Source organism: Salvia miltiorrhiza, chromosome 1 (genome assembly GCF_028751815.1).
Source record: "Salvia miltiorrhiza cultivar Shanhuang (shh) chromosome 1, IMPLAD_Smil_shh, whole genome shotgun sequence".
NCBI lineage: Eukaryota > Viridiplantae > Streptophyta > Magnoliopsida > Lamiales > Lamiaceae > Salvia > Salvia miltiorrhiza.
In genome coordinates, this window is record NC_080387.1 from 3,696,097 (window position 1) to 3,715,166 (window position 19,070).

Consider the following 19,070-nt stretch of genomic DNA (forward strand, 5'->3'; position numbering starts at 1 on the left):
TTCAAATCTCTCTATAAAAAATTACAATAAAATAAGCTTATAGACTTTACTTTTTGGCCCCGGGAATTCATAAAATATTTTACACAAACATCCTATTCTAACCATAAATCCATTATTCTAATCCACCTTTATTTACATCATCTAGATCAGTACATTTCTCCAACCTGCACCCTTTTATCGCTCTCCAAATTTTGATTTTCAAGTTTAACTCATTTTCAATCAATAATTAAACAGTATCTCATGAAATTGCCACAATGTCAAAGTGGCTCACAAATATTTATACATATTCAATATTCACATCATCTCAATGTGAAACGAGTCGAAAAATTAGATCCAAATTTAATACTCAATAACATATTTAATTTGCGAATGCCAATAGATATCATTAAAATATAAATTTCGATCCATCCCACAATAAGCCCGTCTTATACAATTTTTCAGAACCCAATCGCCAAAAAATTATACTTAAGGTGCATTCTCTTTAATTTTAAATTTATTATCATGAAAAAATAAGAGATAAATAAAATTTCACCATTTAAATTCTTCATTTCTTTTTCCTCATTTCCTACTTGACCCTTACTCAATCCTTATTTTCACTACAAATGAGGAATGAGTAAGGGTCAAGTAGGAAATAAGAAAAAAGAAAGGAAGAATTTAAAGGGTGAAATTTTATTTATCCCTCATTTTCTCATGATAAATTTACGTGTTATTATATAAGAGTAGCCATTTTTATAAAGCAAAAATAAATTTCACCCACTCAAATAAAAACATAAAAAAATACCCACTTTTTGTGTTAAAGGACTAAATTGCCCTTCTATATAAATGGGCAAACCCTAATTTCATTTCATTCTCTCATTTCGCTCTCTCTCTTCTCTCTCTCTCTACCCGCTCTCTCCTCTCTCTCTCATTCCTCAGCGCTCTCTCTCTCTCTTTCTCTCTCTCTCTGGCGATTGAGGCGGCGGATCGAATGGAGCACGGCGGTGGCCGCCGAGGGCGGCCATTGAGGCGGCGGATCGACTGGAGCACAGCGGTGGCGGTCGAGGACGGCCATGGCGACATCGGCGTTGCCGCCGCGCGTTCCTCTCTTCATCTCCAATCTCGGCGTTGCCGCCACGCAGTCTCTCTTTCCTTCTTCCTCTGTCTACACGCACCTCCGCCATTGTCCGCCCCCTCGCCGCGGTCGAGGCTCCGGAGAAGGTCATCGATCTCGGTGATCAGATCTCGAGCCTCACCATCGCCGCCTCGTTCTTTCTCTTCTCTCTCTCTCTCATTTTTCTCTCATCTGGTCTCTGATCTATCAGTAGCAGCAGCGAAGGCGGCGCCGCCTCTTCCTCTCTACTCTTCTCCAAATTTGAAGCTTTAATTTTGTGATAATTTTTCATTTGAATTTAGGGATCAAGTTTGAATTTTGATGAAGCTTTGTTCTAGAATGAATTTTGAATTTAGGGATGAATTTAGAGATGAATTTTGATGCCGATGAGAATGATTGGAATGAATTTCTGCAGATTGGATAAAGTTCTCCCTAATTCAATTGAATGTAATCGAAAAAACATAAAAAGTAACGAAGAAATTGATGAAAATCGCACAATTTTGTACAAATCTTCTTGAATTAACAACCAGGTTTATGAATTCACAACTGAATTATCAGTGTTGGTTGTGAATTCACAATTGAAATAGTGTTGGTTGTGAATTCAAGTTTCATTGGTTGTGAATTCACAATTTGAAATAATGTTGGTTGTGAATTCAAGTTTTAGCGGTTGTGAATTCACAACTCGAAATAATGTTGGTTGTGAATTCACGCGAATTCACAACCAACACTTGTTATTCACAACCAATACTTGAATTTAGTTGTGAATTCGAGTTGAATTCACAACCAGTGAACAGTGGGTATTTGTAAAATTTTATATGCAAGGGTAAAATGGTAAATGTGGATATTTTTTTAAGTTTTTATATTAATGGGTAAAATTTATTTTTACTAAAAGAAAGTGGGTATTTTCAAAATCCACTCTAAATTTACAACCAAATAGAACATACCCTTATTCGATATTTAAACTATCTCACCATGAAATGAGTAAAAAACTATCAAAAACCATATTTCTAATTGCAAATACCAACAAAATCATAAATATGTTATTAAAATATGATTTTTTTAAGGGGGAATCCAAACCATCTTATTAGGTAATATCATCCAAAACAATATTCCTGAGTCAGCTAGGAAAAAAAATTGTCCAAGATACATAATCAGGACAAGAACGAGTATACTGAGCTATAGCATGGGCATCTCTATTTGCCTCCCGATATATGTGACTCACTCGAACGAGGCAATTCTCTCTGGTCATATCTGCAAGATCTCACAAATATGAATTTCGATCCGTCTTATAATGAGATAGTCTCGCATACCCAATCATCGTCCTAACTTCTAGAACGCTTCTATCATACAAACCAAAAAACTTGACCAGAAAATCTAGCAGTTGTAAATAAATCAACACTCACTAGAGTAAAGGAAAGTTAATAAAATTTTGGCAAAATGCAGAAAAAGGAGAAAAATCATAATCATCATATGTTTGTTGGTTTTTGGAGGTTCAACTTTTCAAGGAATGGGTCCGTGAAACTACCACCCATTCCCTACATATCATTAATGACTTTGTTGAGGGGCTCTCACTTTTACAGCTGATCAAACTAATTATGCATACCAAAAAACATCAATCCTTCTATTTCCCTAGTTGTAAAATGTAAACTATACTCAATAATGTTCATATCAACATTGTTACCCAATGTCATCGCACATAATTGTGTTGTAATAATGTATTGAACATCCATCGAGTATAGCATCACTCACTATATCATTTCTCTATATAATTACTTCAAAGTTACTTAGCAAATATATTTCAAGATTTCATGCGACATAGTACAATAATCAACTTTGGTCCAAATTATGATTATGTCTTTCAATATGTTACAGAGGGCAACGGAAGAATTATTCTATCATTGTAATAATTCAAAGATAATCGATTCAAATGTTCCCAACCATTCCACACACTCCAGTGAGATTGACATCCTTCGCCCTCTAGGTAAATATCAGTCATAGGATACATGAAATCAATATCCACAAATCAATCTAAGATCTCACCACATATAAAGAATCTCATTGGAACGCTCTCATATATATATATTGACACACACATGTGTTATTTAAATAAAAACTTGTTATGGTGTTATCTATGCGAACTCGTGTACTAAATTTATAAAGTAATTATACTAATCCTATGAATTAACTGGACAACAAAATATAACTCAATTGATAAAACACATTCCCCTCTAACTATTAGTTTGGGGATTCGAATAATCTCAAGAGGAAAATAAGGAACCATTATTAATTATTAAAAAAAAAACTATTTATAAATTAACTGCACATAACCTATTAAGTAATTCACGATATTTGCTATGTAGTTCAGTACAATGACTTCATAGATTCAGTGCAAAAGTTCTCACAATGATCATAAATAACAATATAAAATAATTATTTGTACCACTCCATAAACACACAATACACACTATGAACGGCAGTATATTATTCCTGTCACAGCGTAGAAATATCACTGACAAAATATTTACAACCGTCGCAGAATGAAATAAAATGAATTTCATATATGATGCTTTAAGTAAAATATAGGAGCCAAAAAATTGTTGGTCTTACCATATCTGAAGATATTACAATTCCCTGATAAAATGAATTGGAAACATTCAATAGGCTATTCCTGTATCATAATAGGCTGTTCCTGTATCATAACAACTTATCATCATCATCACCATCATCTCAGTCACATACTCTTATCTCCTAAAAACTAGAATTCAGTCAATTAGGGAAGAAAGGAGTTTATACGGCAGGACAAAGTCATGTATGAGGCAGATTTTCTTTTTGGCACCGTATACTGAGCTTCTTCAACACCTCACAGTGTTTGAGGGTGTGAATCGGGAGGGAACACGGTGACAAGAAAGCGATGAATAATTTCAAAACTGGTGAATGTGATTACGGCAGCTGGGGTTGTCCTCAGCAGGTTGGTAGCACAACCCCGATAAAAACCAGGGATGCCCTCACTCTGATATACTTTCTTAACACAATCTACCACACCAGAATACCGTTTCTTTGAGTGGTGTCCTTGTTCTTGAAGCCTTGAACGTACAACCTGCATTAAAACTATCAGAGGTCAATATCTAAGATTCTCAACATTATGAGTGATTAGTAAATTAATTGTCATCTACATTCATGACGTTGTTTGGAATGGATGCTACAAACATACGATTTAATGTGATTTCAAATGCAAGTACAATGTGTGGGTAATGCTCAAACGACTAACAGAAGGCATATGTTTGCATTAAGAAATTACGCAGCAAAAGATTTGGCTCGCTTTGCACCCTACCTCATGGGGATATGTCAAGGTGGAAGCAAATATTTTTGAAACTGAGGAAGCAAGAGCAACATCGCTCGCGCCGAGTTTATCCGTGGTGGTGTTATCTATCATCATTACAAGAAGTGCGTATGATTTTATCTCATACAGTAAGAAGAAACAAGAATAAGATGGACGCATAGAATAATGTCACAACATACTTCGATCGGCTAAGTAACTTTTTATCTTCTCATATGTAGGAAACTGAATCGCAACATGACTGATACCAGCCAAAGCTGGCACAAGACCACTGAGCACCGAAAAGAACATCAGAGAAAAGATTAAAAATCAAACCTTCAACCAAAAATAAGAAACAGATATAGAATTAGATAGATTTATACAAAATATACTATCTCCATGGCTCTCAGAAAGAGAAAATAACCTATATAGTCCACGAATACCCTCTTCGTGTATGATTCTTCTTAAGGCAGAAAATGTTCCCCTATAAAGGACCACCCCTGGTCTTATACCTTGAGTCTGCACGGAAGATAATGCAAAATATCAGTCTTAAATTTATACTAATTGTGAGATAGGCCATTTAACCAGTTGTTTATTAATACTACACACTCGTAACATGTATAAGAGAATCAATTTTTTTATTATACCAAAAGCTTGACAGTAAATAATTTAGGTTAAAAATGCATATTCCGCCAAAATCTCACAGAGGTAGAAAGTGTCTGTGGCAAATCTGACTTTTTTGTGCCTGTCTCTCCTGCAAGTATTGTAGACATTGCTCCAATAGGTCTAATGAAATTATCACAAAGTTCTACCTGATAGACCTTGGCTGATTAAGTTTATCTTTATTTCTTCTTATCTTGTTAAGTCATTTATTATGTTTGGGTCAATAATTATTATGAGTCCTTAAGCCCGTCCAGTATGTTGCATGGGCTTAGTAAGTTAGGGTTTCCTTTTCTATTATTTATAGTGAGTATCGTAGCAGTAGGGTTTATGCAGAGATTAAGTTTGTAAACAGCGTGTTTGCTGTAGGCCTCCGTTGTGGAGGAGTTCCTCTCGTTCAGTAAATTATATTATTAGCGTCATCTCCACCTTTACTCTATCAATTGGTCCGATCTGCCATGGTTGCTACGACGCGCAGCACCGAGTCTCGACTGGATTATTTAGAGAAGGTGGTGTTAGAGTTGCAGACATCGCTAACCTCCCTTACCAAAGCAGTCGATGCTAACCGTTCTGCCATGGAAACTCAACTTGCAGCCATCTTGGCCGCCGTGTCTTCCACTGGAAAACAACCCTTCGTTCCAGATGATCCCGGCGACTCTTCCACTGGGAAACAGCCGTTCGTTCCCGACAACACCAACCCCACCACTATTCCGATTCAAAAATCTGACTTACCCGGGTTCGATGGATCTGATCCCGTGGGCTGGATTGCTCGAGCCAACCAATATTTTCTCGTCCATCGCATTTCCCCGGCCATGAAGCTGCAGCTTGCTATTATCGGCATGTCTGGCGCAGCTATTTCCTGGTTACAACTACTCCTGCGTCGTAACCCCAACCCGGCATGGCCACAATTCACCCAAGCCTTATTGGCGCGTTTCGGCGATGCCTCCACGCTCAACACCTACGAGGCCTTGTTTCTATTACATCAAACAGGATCTCTGGAGGATTACATCGCTGCTTTCGAAAGCCGCGTGGCCCAGCTGCCTCCCCTTTCGGATGACCAGTGCTTAGGATATTTCCTCGGTGGTCTCCAGCGTTCGGTGCGAGAGCAGATACAGGACAACGCTCTCACTGACTACACCTCTGCGGTCAGCGCAGCGCGCCGTGCTGCCCGTCCTAGTACCCCTACCGTGTTTTCCCACCGTGTTACCCCTCTCACAGCCGGCCAACCAACAGCCACAGCTACCTACTCTTCCGACTCCACGGTTTCTGCCGCCTCACTACCTTTAAGCAAGGCCAAAAACTTTCGCCAACTGCCGCAATCAGAGATTCAAAAACATCTTGCCGCTGGTACCTGCTTCCGTTGCGGTCTGACTTTCGGACCCCTTCACCGCTGCCCGCCTAAGACGTTGAACGTCCTTGTGTGTGATGAATTGGGGGAGCCCGAGTTCGATGCACTACACCAGCATGCGCCTGTTGAGGCATCTTATTTCCGGTCCATACTCCAGCCTTGAGGACAAGGCTGTTTTGCCCGGGGAGGCTATTGATAGACCTTGGCTGATTAAGTTTATCTTTATTTCTTCTTATCTTGTTAAGTCATTTATTATGTTTGGGTCAATAATTATTATGAGTCCTTAAGCCCGTCCAGTATGTTGCATGGGCTTAGTAAGTTAGGGTTTCCTTTTCTATTATTTATAGTGAGTATCGTAGCAGTAGGGTTTATGCAGAGATTAAGTTTGTAAACAGCGTGTTTGCTGTAGGCCTCCGTTGTGGAGGAGTTCCTCTCGTTCAGTAAATTATATTATTAGCGTCATCTCCACCTTTACTCTATCACTACCATTATTAAGATGCAGCCATATATTGATATCAACAGAAGGAAAACTACTTCCTGAAGTCAATATATTTATACTGCACTAACTGAAGACTTAAATTTGGCAAAAAAGAACCATATAAACTAAGTTGCTTTTATTCTTTGAGTCAATCATCTAATGAATTAAATTTGCTTGCATATCTAGACAGATAGCTGCATCTTATCGGCATTTCCTAAACTTGGGAAAAAGAAAATCTAAAATTGAGTTGATTCACTTCTTAGAGTCGAGCATCTAAAGAATTTCATTTACCTTCATATTTTAGACAGATGAGCATGAGCTGCATTTCACCAGCTTTTCCCAAATTTGGTAGAAAAGGAAAAGGATTAAAAATGAAATTAGAGTTGCTTCACTTCTTTGGGTCAAGCATCTACCGAATTTAATTAATCTACGTATAACATTTTTGGATAGATGAGCTGCATTTTACCCGCATTACAGTTATATGAGATAAAACAATATCTTCACAAAGAAAAAGAAAATGTGACAATAGTTAAATAGACATACTTGAAACCTTGTCTTGACAACCCAAAGAGGATTTGTGACGATCGTAGTCGCAGCTCCAGCACCAGAAGCAGCAATCATATTTGCACCAACTGAGAGCTGATGATGATTTACATCTACAATTTCCAGGAATATAATACATATTAAAGAAATACATGGAACTAATGAAAGATCCATTTGTACATTCATGAATCATCCTAAATAAAAATGCGTAATGGTTGCTTATTCTTTGGTCAATAGGAAAAAGCTAAGAGAAAAGAGCAAGTAATTAACTAACCATCAGCACCAAGAGAACTCTTTAAATGATCATAAATCGTAAAATACACCTGCAAAAGTGGTACTGTCAGTTATTTATCACTAAACTTGCCTGATGCAGCATCAAGATAAGAACCACAAGTCCACAACAGAAGGTAAAGAAAGCAAAATGACTCACCGCCCAATTTGGAAGCAACGCAAGCACAGTAGGTGAAAGCCCGCGGTACATGCCACGCAACCCCTCCTTCCGAAATATTTGTTCTAAGCTTCCAAATATAATACTACCTAGATTTTAAAGAAACAAATATCTGTAAATTTTATGCACAAAACAGAAACATTGGCTTACACCTCACAACCGGGATAAACTCAAAAATCTATTCAACGACGACTCAGATATTCTCTCTAGTCTCTACGTTTCAATTCAATAGGCCACAGTGTTTGGGCACGGTAGTTTATAATAAACAAGAGAGAGAAAATAATTTTTTAGGGCATATTTGTCAAAAAAGTAGAAAAGACAAATGAAGATTTTTTTTTTTTAATTTTAAAAATAGATACTTATTTGTAGGCCACAATAGCATTTGGTGTAACTAATGAGTTGCGTGGGGGTGTTTGTTATGTCTTGACTTTCCATTTTAGAAGGTGACCTATTGAAATGAGACGTAAAAATAAGGAAATGTTGGCTATTGAATTGTGACGGAGGAGTAAGATCTTTCAACTTTGACAAAGTGATACAAAATGAATCAAGTTTCTTTCTACTACTATACATTCACGAACGATTATATATAGTGTTCTTTGGGTAGGTAAAATCTGACCTCTAATATTAGTATTAGTGAGCTGCGGTAGCCCATGGACCTGCAGCCTTGTCTTGATAACATCAAGTGGACACACAAAAGTAGCTGCAATCACTCCTGTCAAGAACAATGAATTTAGTTTCAAAGCAGGTGAGACAGGAACAAAAACTAGAACAAAATAAGTGTCAGATATCTTGCTTAAGTGTATCAATAATTGACGCTATAAAACTGAAATCTAAAATCAGCTCATGTTCTTAAATTCTAAATAGATACGAAATGAAAATATTTTGCTTAATATTAGAATCATTGACGAATTCAATGTAAAGAATCGGTAATCATAATAAACATCGCCCGGAAAATGAGTGTTCGAACTAGAGAACAACAGATTTACCAGCTGCGGCACCTGCGCCAGCATTGCACAGCAGCCCCCTCGAACTAGGGACGTGCGTATCAACGACCATCGCGATATCTACAACAATCGGCTAATTCAGAAAAGATAACACCTCGATAGGTGGCGGCGGCGATGGTGGTGGAGTCCTCTCTCAAGAGGCCGATCGTCTCCGATAACAATCGTCGCATGGCCAATCCGTACAGACCAAATCCGTCGATGCAATCGAATCTCCTTTCCTTTGGTGAACAACAATCCAAAAAATAGCTCCCCGGCGGAGAAATCAATGTAATCCTAGGGTTCAGGAATCAAGTATTACTTTGAATCTTGAGCGTATGCGGCGACGTAATCTTGAATAAGGATTAAATAAAGATCGGAAAAGAGGAACGAAAAAAAGAAAACGCAGATTCGGATCCTCGCAGTTGTTGTAGAGAGAGAAAGGAAGAAGTGAATAGGATTTAGTTGAATTTTGGGAGCGTAAATGCAAATTAGCGTGTAAGCCGTCGAATTTCGACGGATATTAACTGATGTTATCATTTATAAAAAAACATAGATATTAACAAAAATAATACTCCCTCCGTCCCGCTATTGAAGTCTCATTTCTTTTCGGCACGGAGATTAAGGAGAAGCAAATTAGATGATTTAAGAGTGTGGTCCACATGATTTAGTTTGTGTTTAAGGAATAACTAATTATTTCTAATTTATTATTATTAAAAGACTTAATTTTTTTAATTTATTTTTATATAATCTGTAATTTTATTTATATTAATTTTATGCTTGTTTAATGAGATTTTTACCTGCCTAAATTGGAATGCATTAAACTTAAAAAAATCTGCCTAACTAAACTGCCTAACTAAACTGGAATGCATTAAACTTAACTGGAATGCATTCCCTTCGAAAATCTGCCTAACTAAACTGGAATGCATTAAACTTAAAAAAATTGAAACACAATGCAATGGACAAAAAAAGTGGCGGCAGTTGAAAAAAAAAGAAACTTTAGCATTAAAAATTGGCCAACATTCAAATTTCCCACAATTTTCAAATTGTTTCAGATTGCTATGCCCTTTATAAATAGGGCAGCCAACACTATCACTAAACTAAACTCCCAAAAACAAAAAACACTCAAAACACCACACTTTGCTCCACATGGCTAGAAGGAAGGATCTTTCTTCCTTTGAGAGGGCTGCCATCATCGAGTTTCTGCTTGAAGGAAGCAAAAATGGAAAGCCATCTCGAGGGAAGATCACTGCTGCTGTTCAGAGATGGAGCTGCTGCCGGCGGACGATCAGTCGTACTTGGGCAGCTGCAAAAGAACGAAGAGCAAATGGTGAGGTAATGAGTTCGGTGAGTAAGAAAACAATGAGACCAAGGAGAAAACTTGTAGCTCTGGATTTACAGTTAATTGCTAGCCTAGATTTGTCAAAAAGATCAACAATTAGAAAGCTTGCATGTGGGGTTAAATGCAGTAAAAGCACAGTGGGTAGATGGGTAAAAACTGGACTGATCAGGGCTCATTCGAATGCAATTAAACCTGATCTCACAGCTCCAAACAAGTTGCTTAGGCTACGGTTTTCCTTAGAAGCTCTAGAATATGATAGGATTATGAGGAGTTTGACATTTAAAAGCATGCACAACACAGTACACATTGATGAGAAATGGTTCTACATCACAAAAAGTGCACAAAGGTTCTACTTAACTCCTGAAGAGATAGAACCTCATAGGACATGCAAGAACAAGAAGTTCATCACCAAGGTGATGTTCATGTGTGCTGTATGTAGGCTAGTGTTTGGGGCTAATGGTGAGTGCTTGTTTGATGGAAAAATTGGAATTTTTCCATTCACTGAACTTGTTCCAGCAAAAAGGAACAGTAAGAACAGGGCTGCAGGCACTATGGAGTGGAAGCCAATTCAAAGCATCACCAAACAAGTGGTGAAAGACTGCCTGATATACCAGGTATATAGGGTGAATGAGATATGCCCTAAATGTAACAATAGCATGTTCCAAGTTCAATTTATTTCTATGTATGCTTAGATGATTTGAGACATGCAATGCACTGTGAATATATGACTGTTTCTATGCATAGCAGCAGCTTTGTAAGGTGTAATGCAGTGGGTATGTAAGAATGAATGCTGAGTTAGTTTCATTGTTTTTTTGATGGAAAAACACAGATAATTCCTGCTATTAAAGCTAAGTGGCCAGCCAATGCAAGCAAAACCATCTTTATTCAGCAAGATAATGCAAGGCCTCACATTCAAGACTCAGACCCTGATTTCAGGGCTGTTGCTTCAGCTGATGGCTTTGATATTCACTTGGTGCATCAACCACCAAACTCCCCAGACACAAACATTAATGATTTGGGGTGGTTTAGGGCAATACAAAGCCTCCAAACTGAATCAGTGTCTACAAATGTGGATGGCCTAGTGAATGCAGTGATTAATTCATTCAATGAGTTAAGCCCAACAACTTTAAATAAAGTTTTCTTAAGCTTGCAAAGTTGTATGGTGGAAATTCTGAAAGTGAAGGGGAGGAATAGCTATAAGATCCCTCATTTAGGGAAGGATGCTTTGATTAGGCAGGATATGCTGCCCTTGAATCTCCAAGTTCCAAGTGAACTTGTAAGGGAGTGCATATCCTACCTAATTGACAATGGAGCTTTGTCAATTAGTGATACACTAATGCAGAATTTGGGAGTTAATGCAGGTTGCACAGATGAGGTTGAGTTGATGGTGCATCAACTTCAAATTCAATCAACTGAAGTTATGTGATATGGGAGTGCAAGGTGGATGTTTTTTGTAAATGATGCACAACTTTTTTGTAGATAAAACCTGTGATGAAAGGTTTTTTTTTGTAAATGAATGCTTGTGATTGCAGTCTGCATATTCCAAGACTGCAGTAGAAAGGTTTCTATTTTGTAAATGATGCTAAAATGATGTGGATGAGATATGCCCTATAATGTGATGCTATAATGCTTTGATTTTGTGATTGCAGTCTGCATAAACCAATAACACCAGACCAATAACACCAAATCAAACAACAGCAGCCACCCAACACCATCAATTTCAGCAACCAAACCAATAACACCAAATCAAACAACAGCAGCCACACATAACACCAATTCAACCACACCTAACCAACAGTCACACATAAACAACACCACACACCCAAAACATAAACTAGAACAACTGGAACACACAAGCCAGTAAGAACAGGGGAACAAGTAAGAATCAGGCTGCACTCATAGTCAAAATAATGCCATTTAATCATAGATCATTGGACCAAACCAAGTAGGGACATATAAAGTTGAGCATCAATCATCATTTCAGACCAATGGACCACACATACCACATATGACTAACACTGCAAAATCCCACATGCAACTTCCTAAACCAATCGAAATCCCACACGAGATCTAGAAGCACCAGTACTTGTAAATGAAGATTAGGGTAGATCTCACCAGAAAAAAATCAGGGAGCATGCTTTTCAACATCAACAACACAACATCAGGCATATCCCTGTGTTGCCAGTTTTCCTCACACAGAAAAAAAGAATCAGGGTAAGAAATAGGGTTTCCAGATGAAAACGATACATCACCGGAGGAAGCACTAGGTGTAGACGAAATCATTTTACCTTCATGGATCTCAGCCCGGCGACGCCAACCTTTGCATCCATCTTCAATCACCAACAATTGGATCCAAGTCTCCAACTCAACCATCCATGCGAAATCGGACTTCTCTGCGTTTGATTTCGGCATAGAATCGGTGGAATCGGTGGAATCCCTCAGAACAATCGAATTTCGACCAAAGGCGACGAAATAGAAAGCGAGAGAGAGAGAGAGAGCTTCAGATTTTGACGGAGTAAAATCACAGGGATTCAGATGGGTGAGACAAATTGAAGGTGAGAGACGAATGCAGAGGAGCGGCGGCTGAAACCCAAGAAAGTCGACGACGGAGCGTCGGAGAATCGGAGAGGCAGAGCGCCGATCGCGATTCGAGAGAGAGAGAGAGTAGTTTTAGGGTTTCGGACTTGCGGCGGACTCAAATGGAGAAAACTTGGGAGAAAATTAAATGGTGGTTGGAGTCCGGTAGGTAGCAAATGAAATTAGTGAATTAATTAGTGAGTTAATTAGTGATAAACATCCCCTTATTATTTCCTTTTTAGGAAACGGGACATTATCGGTGGGACAACCCAAAAAGGAAAATGGGACTTGAATAGCGGGACGGAGGGAGTACTATTTATAATTGATGGATATTATTCAATAATATAAATGTTAACATGATATAGGTCTACGTCAAATTAAAATGAAAAATTATATTAAAGAGGACTTTCATCCACCCGAACATGATTTAGCAAAACATATATTCAAAAAGTTGTCAAATATACTTGAAAAATAATGTATTATAATTAGGGATGGCAATCGGGTGTGGCAGGCACGGATAGTGGCTATCCATGCCCGTATTCGCGAGCGAAGGCCGCTCCGCCACCCAACCCATGACCCGCGATGGGTACTCTCTGCCACCCACACCCATCACCCGCCGATACCCGCCACTTATCGGGTATTTTCTAACCCGCTACTTGTCGGATACCCGTCACCCGTGAATCAGAATTTAAATCTAAATTAATAATAAATTTAACACAAAAAGATAAAATAACTTCATGTTGAGTTATGCACCCCACACACAGAGCCCATACCATGTGAGAAATAGGATGAAACTATTAAATATCTATCTACCTAATATTTGATAAGAATGAAAAATTTGCTGATTGAGAGTGGGTGAGTTTAAACATCATGTTTCAAAAAAAAAGTTAGTAATGTAGCTGTGTTATTTCATTCCAAGAAATAATTTTTTTTTTTAAATCCACCTATTTTCTGCCAAATGATAAAAGTCAATTAATGTGGCTCATTGCTTCACAATCGACGACATCAGGAAAATCATAGTTCTTGTAGTCCAAATGTGGTATAGCGGCTCTTAACACAAGTCTTTTGCCCTTTGTCAACCTATCCTCAACGAACACAACTGCTCTAACAACCATTGCAACATCAATATCTTCTTCTTCTTCTTCAGTCTCATCTTCAGTATCCGATTCCTCTCCAACAAAAGATAAATGTTATATATACTTAAAAACGTACATAAATGATAAATGATATCAATCATGAACACAAACATCTATATATATATATGTGTGTGTGTGTGTGTGCAAATCCATCTATCATTAGACACTAAACTTGACAATGTTTACGACAAAAAGATGGAAGCATTTCAAGATGAGTAGAGAACAGATGAGCAAAAGCTTTCACCAGTCAGACTTCAGATAATCACAACAACAAAAATCTAAACCTAAAACATGAAACCTACGATGCAAATGCAGCTGAATCTAGTCAATCTCTATGGCTATCTCAAATGTCTTACCATCGACTTCAACAGCAGGTATGTTTGCATGCAGTTGAGGTTGCAAATAGTAGGTATTCCCGAGGATGAAGACTCTGAGCCTAACACCCTTGGGGCCTGACTCCATCTACTCAAAGCTGCAAGCATCACTGCATTCCAGATTGTTATCAGCAACAAAATATATACCCCCCACCCCACCCCACCCCACCCCACCCCACCCCCTCCATCACTCACCCCAAAAAATATATACATATAAATATATATTTATATATAAGTGTGTGTGTAATGTAAAATTAATAATACATATAAATGCTCAAACTTAAAAAAGAATATATATAAATACTGCATATATTAAATGATGGAATAATATAGTATAAAAAATAAAATATTTGGCAAAATAAAAATATTGCACTCATGTCAAAAAATAAAAATAAAAATAAAGAACATATTCGTTGTCACTTTCTCACACAATTGCTTTGGGAAACATATTTGTTCCCTGCAAAGATATTAAATGCATGATAAGCAAAAAAAAAAAATCACATAAGAATAGCTCTCTATGATCCACCTATCTCCACTAGGCCTCAAGGTTAAAATCATATCATACATTCCTAAATCCGCTAAACAGTTATCTCCGCTAGGTTTCAAACCGAATAGCTACACATGCAAATTATTGGCCAGATAATCCACAAGAAATCATGCACCTGGAATTATGAATCATAAACTTGAAGGCAAATAGGTATTAACAAATTAATCACATAAATTCAGTCAATTATTTACAAAGCCTAGAATCAGATGAAGAACTTAGTCAGACATAATGAAATAAAACAAAAACATAATTAAAAAGAACGCAATTGAAAGAACTTAATTAAATAAAAATTTATGAATAAAAAATCTTGAATCTTCAATATTCGCAGAAATCCAATCCAAGCTGTAAAAAGTGAAAAACAATAATAATCTAAAGCTATGAAACTGAAAAACTAGTCAGTAAAGAACTTGTGAAAGTGACTAAAGTAGGAACTAAGGACAATGCGGCTGACATGTTGACAAAGGTTTTACTTGCTTCTAAGTTCGAGCACTACACCAGATTGATTCAGGTGCAAATTTGTGAAAACTTAAGATAAGTATGGAAGCTCTGTAGTGGGGTGGATTTGAGGGGAAGGTGATCAAAGTTTTGTTGCTGGAGGCTTCTTGACAAGCTGGAGATTGTGAAGTAGTGTCTTCGAAGCTGGAGGTGATTATGGTTTATTTCCATAGCCGGGGGACTATTATGCAAATACCGTAAATAGAGTTTTGTAACACTTTAATAAGTGTATTACGTTTTATGCAGTAACGGTGTCGTTTTGCATTAGTTCTTTTATGAGCTGTATTTGGCAGAGTTAGTTAGTTAGTTAGCTTGTCTTCTTCATTGCGTGAGTTGCAGAGAGAGATCTGAGAGTGAGATACATCGTGTTTGAGTCAAGTTTCTTGTATACACTTTGTACTGATTTAGCTCCGGCGTAGAGCAATAAAATTTCTCTTGACCCTCCGTGGATGTAGGCTTCTGGCCGAACCACATATATCGCCTATGTTTGTTTGGATTCTTGTTGTTTTTCTGGTTTCAATTCATTATTTCTTACAATCGACGAACTAATCAGCTCAACAAATAATTTACGTCAAGAGAAATTATTGAATTAACAAAGTTCACCATTTTAAATTTACTTATGTTTTTCAAGATCATAAATATATTGAAGCTTTAAAATTTGGGGACTTGGAACTCATCATTTTAATTGAGTTATTTTTCTTGAAAAAGAGCGCAAATATAAATATTTTTTACAAATTCTCAAACATTTTTATATGTTTTGTAGGGAAGATAATTTACATCTTGCCAATTTCCATCTTTGAGGATCAAATATTTCCAAAAGTAGGAGAAGATTTGCAGCTTCAATCAACCAAGCTGACTCTAATTTAGATGAGATAAATGAATTAATGTCAAATTATGTAGTTTTGATAGTGAAGTATGGGATAAAACGTTATTTATGGCGATAGAGGATCCTATATGAAATTATTTGTTATATGATAACTTTGATCACCATAGGTATTCGAGGGCCTCTAAAATAATGAAAGTTTGCGTTGAGATTTTGTGGTCACCGGTTAAACCGTCATTGTAGAGCCGGTGATGAGCTGCTTTGCTCTTTTTCTTTTCGTTGTCTCTCGTTTTGGGTCTTCTCCTTGAGCTTTTTGGCTCTTTTGGTCGTTGTCGGTTTTGCTATGTGGGAGCGAGAGGTCCGGGAGTACTTAGGGGCGATGGTTAGGCTGGAGCTCCTGAAGTTCTCCCCCCTCTTGCTCTTGTTGTTTTTTGTTGCTTCCTTGTTTCTTTCTTAGACGAATACTTTTTTTCCTTGTTATGACTTATGGGTTTTCTCTTTGGGTTTTTCATAATAAGGTTTTAATGAGGCTCGGTTCTTAATTTGCTGCTCTATGCATTCAAGGGTTCTTCTAGGTGTTTTGTCCTTTTTTTCTTCCTAATAAAATCGCTATTTTAATAATAAATAATGAAAATTTGCCTCTCTTTTTTTTAATGGAACCTTTACATATATAGCAGAGTCTAGTAATAAGAGTTTGTAGTTTTTGAAAGCAAGGATTTTGGTTCGTTTTCTAATGATAACGCTACTTTTAACTCTTGATTTTTTTTTCTACTAAAATATCAATCGAATTTTATATACGGTAGAACATATACAGGGTAGAACGTAGAAAAAAATTAAGAAACGAAAAAATGAGGAAAATATCGAATGTATTTCTAATTTTGCATAAGCTGCGTGAAAAAAAAATAGAAGTTGCTATGTAGAACTATGGACCCTATAATTAAGCAGGAGCTGTGCGATAAGTTCTTTATGTGTAAAGAGTTAGATTGAATAATTGTTTTAATTATAGGCCCAGAGCCAGAGCTAAACAAATCAGAGCTGCTATATATAGAAATAGAAACATGATCTTCATCATACAACATTAGATAAAATTAACATACAGCATCAGTTATAACTAATATAATACTGCAACTATAAGTCAAGTGTTTTGGCTTATATACTTACAAGATAAAGCTTCATCTTAAAACACATTGGTCTTTTTATATATACATCAAAAGTGGAGTTGCTTGCTTTTGGATAAGGTAGTGCCTACTGTCTTCCAGCTTCCAGAACCATGAATTGCTTTAGTTTCTGCTTAAGAATAAATATTTATGTTGTGGATATCTCGCCCCGCCGTCGATTCACCGTTCTCGCACGCCGAAGCCTAATTTTAATAATCTTTCCTGAAGCTCAGCTGCACTCGGAACTCTTGCGAAGACCACGCACACGTTAGCTCACTGATTGTTCGAGCTAGACGTGCTCTTTAGTTTCCTACACAAAGAGAAAACACCAAGAGACTAAGTTAGAAGGTGCAGCTGCAACAGAGAGATAAAGTAACAGGAAATAGAAGAGATGGGGCAGCTGAGTGGCTGCCCGGAAACGGAGCAGCAGCGGCAGATGGAGAGACGACGCAGCAGTAGCAGCTGGCGAGACGACGCAGCAGCGACTCTCTCCTCGGCTCAGAACTCGGTCTCTCTCAAACCCAAATGTAGTCCTCCTCCGGCAGCACCTCGTTCCGGCAACTCCACTGCCAAATCACCCTCAACCTCACTCAGGCTAATCCACGCAGAGATAGCTCAGTTCGGACGAAGAAGACACACACAAGCACTAAGCTTGTTCACACTTCGCCCAAGACACGGAGATGACAGGAGGTATGGTGAAGGCACAGGCAAGGCTTCTCTCTTTCACACAGAAGATGCAGAGGGAATGGAGGAGAGAACGAGAGATAGGTTATCAGCTAGGGTTCCACAATTTAACCAAGGAAGATGGGCTGCCAATTGTGGGCTAGGTGATGGTAATGGGCTACCAGGAATGGGCTTGATTGGGCCAACAATTTCAACAATCTCCACCTTTGGCCCAACCGCGGTGGACTACGGGTATAAAAGGAGTAGAGACCGAAAGTATCATCATCGCCGATTTTTTCCTGCAAACACACAAGTAACACAGGTGCACAAACACAAAGTTTGTGCAAGTCACAACAATCTAACATGTCAGTCAACCGAAGTCAAAGTTAAGAGCCTTTTGAAAAGCAACATGCTTCTCGGTAGACAAACACTTTGTGCCCATGTCAGCGGGGTTGTGATCAGTGTGGATCTTTTCAAGTTTAACAGTGCCTTTTTCCACAATATCACGAATGAAGTGAAAACGAACCTCAATATGCTTTGTTCTATCATGATACACAGGATTTTTGCATATTTGGATGGCAGACTGACTATCAGAATAAACCACAACGTCTTTACCTATGACACGAAGTTCAGATAAAAGGCCTTTAAGCCAAATAGCTTCCTTTATAGCTTCTGTGGCTGCAACGTATTCAGATTCAGTCGTGGATAAAGCAACAATGCTTTGAAGTTGAGATTTCCAACTAATGCAAGAACCACATAGAGTAAACACATAGGATGTGGTGGATTTCCTATTATCTCTATTATTAGCATAATTAGAATCAACATATCCAACAAGTTTCACACCATCAGGGCACTTAGAAAAATTTAAGCCTATATTCATGGAGGATTTTAAAAAACGAAGAAGCCACTTCAAGGCATCCCAATGAGGCATGCCAGGATTAGACATATAACGACTAAGCACACTCACAGCATAAGCAATATCAGGCCTAGTACTAATCATCAAATACATCACAGATCCAATGGCATTTGAATATGGCACTTTTTTCATAGCATCCATTTCAGAAGCAGTCTTTGGAGACTGTTTCTTACTTAA

The 19,070-nt window shown here is 37.8% G+C and overlaps 3 protein-coding genes across 3 annotated transcripts; 1 reads left to right on the plus strand and 2 right to left on the minus strand.

Annotated features, from left to right (window-relative positions):
• Window positions 1–3,625: 3,625 nt before the first annotated feature.
• LOC131007310 (nicotinamide adenine dinucleotide transporter 1, chloroplastic-like) lies at window positions 3,626–9,391 on the minus strand. Its single transcript, XM_057934451.1, has 9 exons — window positions 8,870–9,391; window positions 8,500–8,595; window positions 7,866–7,972; window positions 7,710–7,758; window positions 7,436–7,548; window positions 4,831–4,925; window positions 4,610–4,698; window positions 4,422–4,516; window positions 3,626–4,187 (listed from the first exon to the last, which is right to left on the minus strand). The coding sequence occupies exons 1-9, from the start codon at window positions 8,937–8,939 to the stop codon at window positions 3,951–3,953; spliced, it is 951 nt and encodes a 316-aa protein (XP_057790434.1). The 5' UTR covers window positions 8,940–9,391; the 3' UTR covers window positions 3,626–3,950.
• Window positions 9,392–10,012: 621 nt separating this feature from the next.
• Window positions 10,013–11,631, plus strand: LOC130995850 (uncharacterized). Its single transcript, XM_057921629.1, has 2 exons — window positions 10,013–10,819; window positions 11,035–11,631. Exons 1-2 carry the CDS (start codon window positions 10,013–10,015, stop codon window positions 11,629–11,631), a joined length of 1,404 nt encoding a protein of 467 aa, XP_057777612.1.
• A 2,007-nt stretch (window positions 11,632–13,638) lies between these two features.
• LOC131007311 (uncharacterized) lies at window positions 13,639–14,797 on the minus strand. The gene is made up of 2 exons (XM_057934452.1): window positions 14,275–14,797; window positions 13,639–13,953 (listed from the first exon to the last, which is right to left on the minus strand). Exons 1-2 carry the CDS (start codon window positions 14,378–14,380, stop codon window positions 13,751–13,753), a joined length of 309 nt encoding a protein of 102 aa, XP_057790435.1. The 5' UTR covers window positions 14,381–14,797; the 3' UTR covers window positions 13,639–13,750.
• Between the last annotated feature and the right edge of the window lie 4,273 nt (window positions 14,798–19,070).

Bases quoted from the DNA above. Each gene is read 5' to 3' on its own strand.
- LOC131007310 (XM_057934451.1), bottom strand. From the start codon at position 8,939: ATGGTCGTTGATACGCACGTCCCTAGTTCGAGGGGGCTGCTGTGCAAT. The intron at 8,596-8,869 runs GTAAATCTGTTG...TGTTCTTGACAG, and splicing joins TGGCGCAGGTGCCGCAGCTG to GAGTGATTGCAGCTACTTTT. The intron at 4,926-7,435 runs GTATGTCTATTT...TCTTCCGTGCAG, and splicing joins TTGTCAAGACAAGGTTTCAA to ACTCAAGGTATAAGACCAGG.
- LOC130995850 (XM_057921629.1), top strand. From the start codon at position 10,013: ATGGCTAGAAGGAAGGATCTTTCTTCCTTTGAGAGGGCTGCCATCATC. The intron at 10,820-11,034 runs GTATATAGGGTG...GGAAAAACACAG, and splicing joins AAGACTGCCTGATATACCAG to ATAATTCCTGCTATTAAAGC.
- LOC131007311 (XM_057934452.1), bottom strand. From the start codon at position 14,380: ATGGAGTCAGGCCCCAAGGGTGTTAGGCTCAGAGTCTTCATCCTCGGG. The intron at 13,954-14,274 runs GTAAGACATTTG...CTTTTGTTGGAG, and splicing joins ACCTGCTGTTGAAGTCGATG to AGGAATCGGATACTGAAGAT.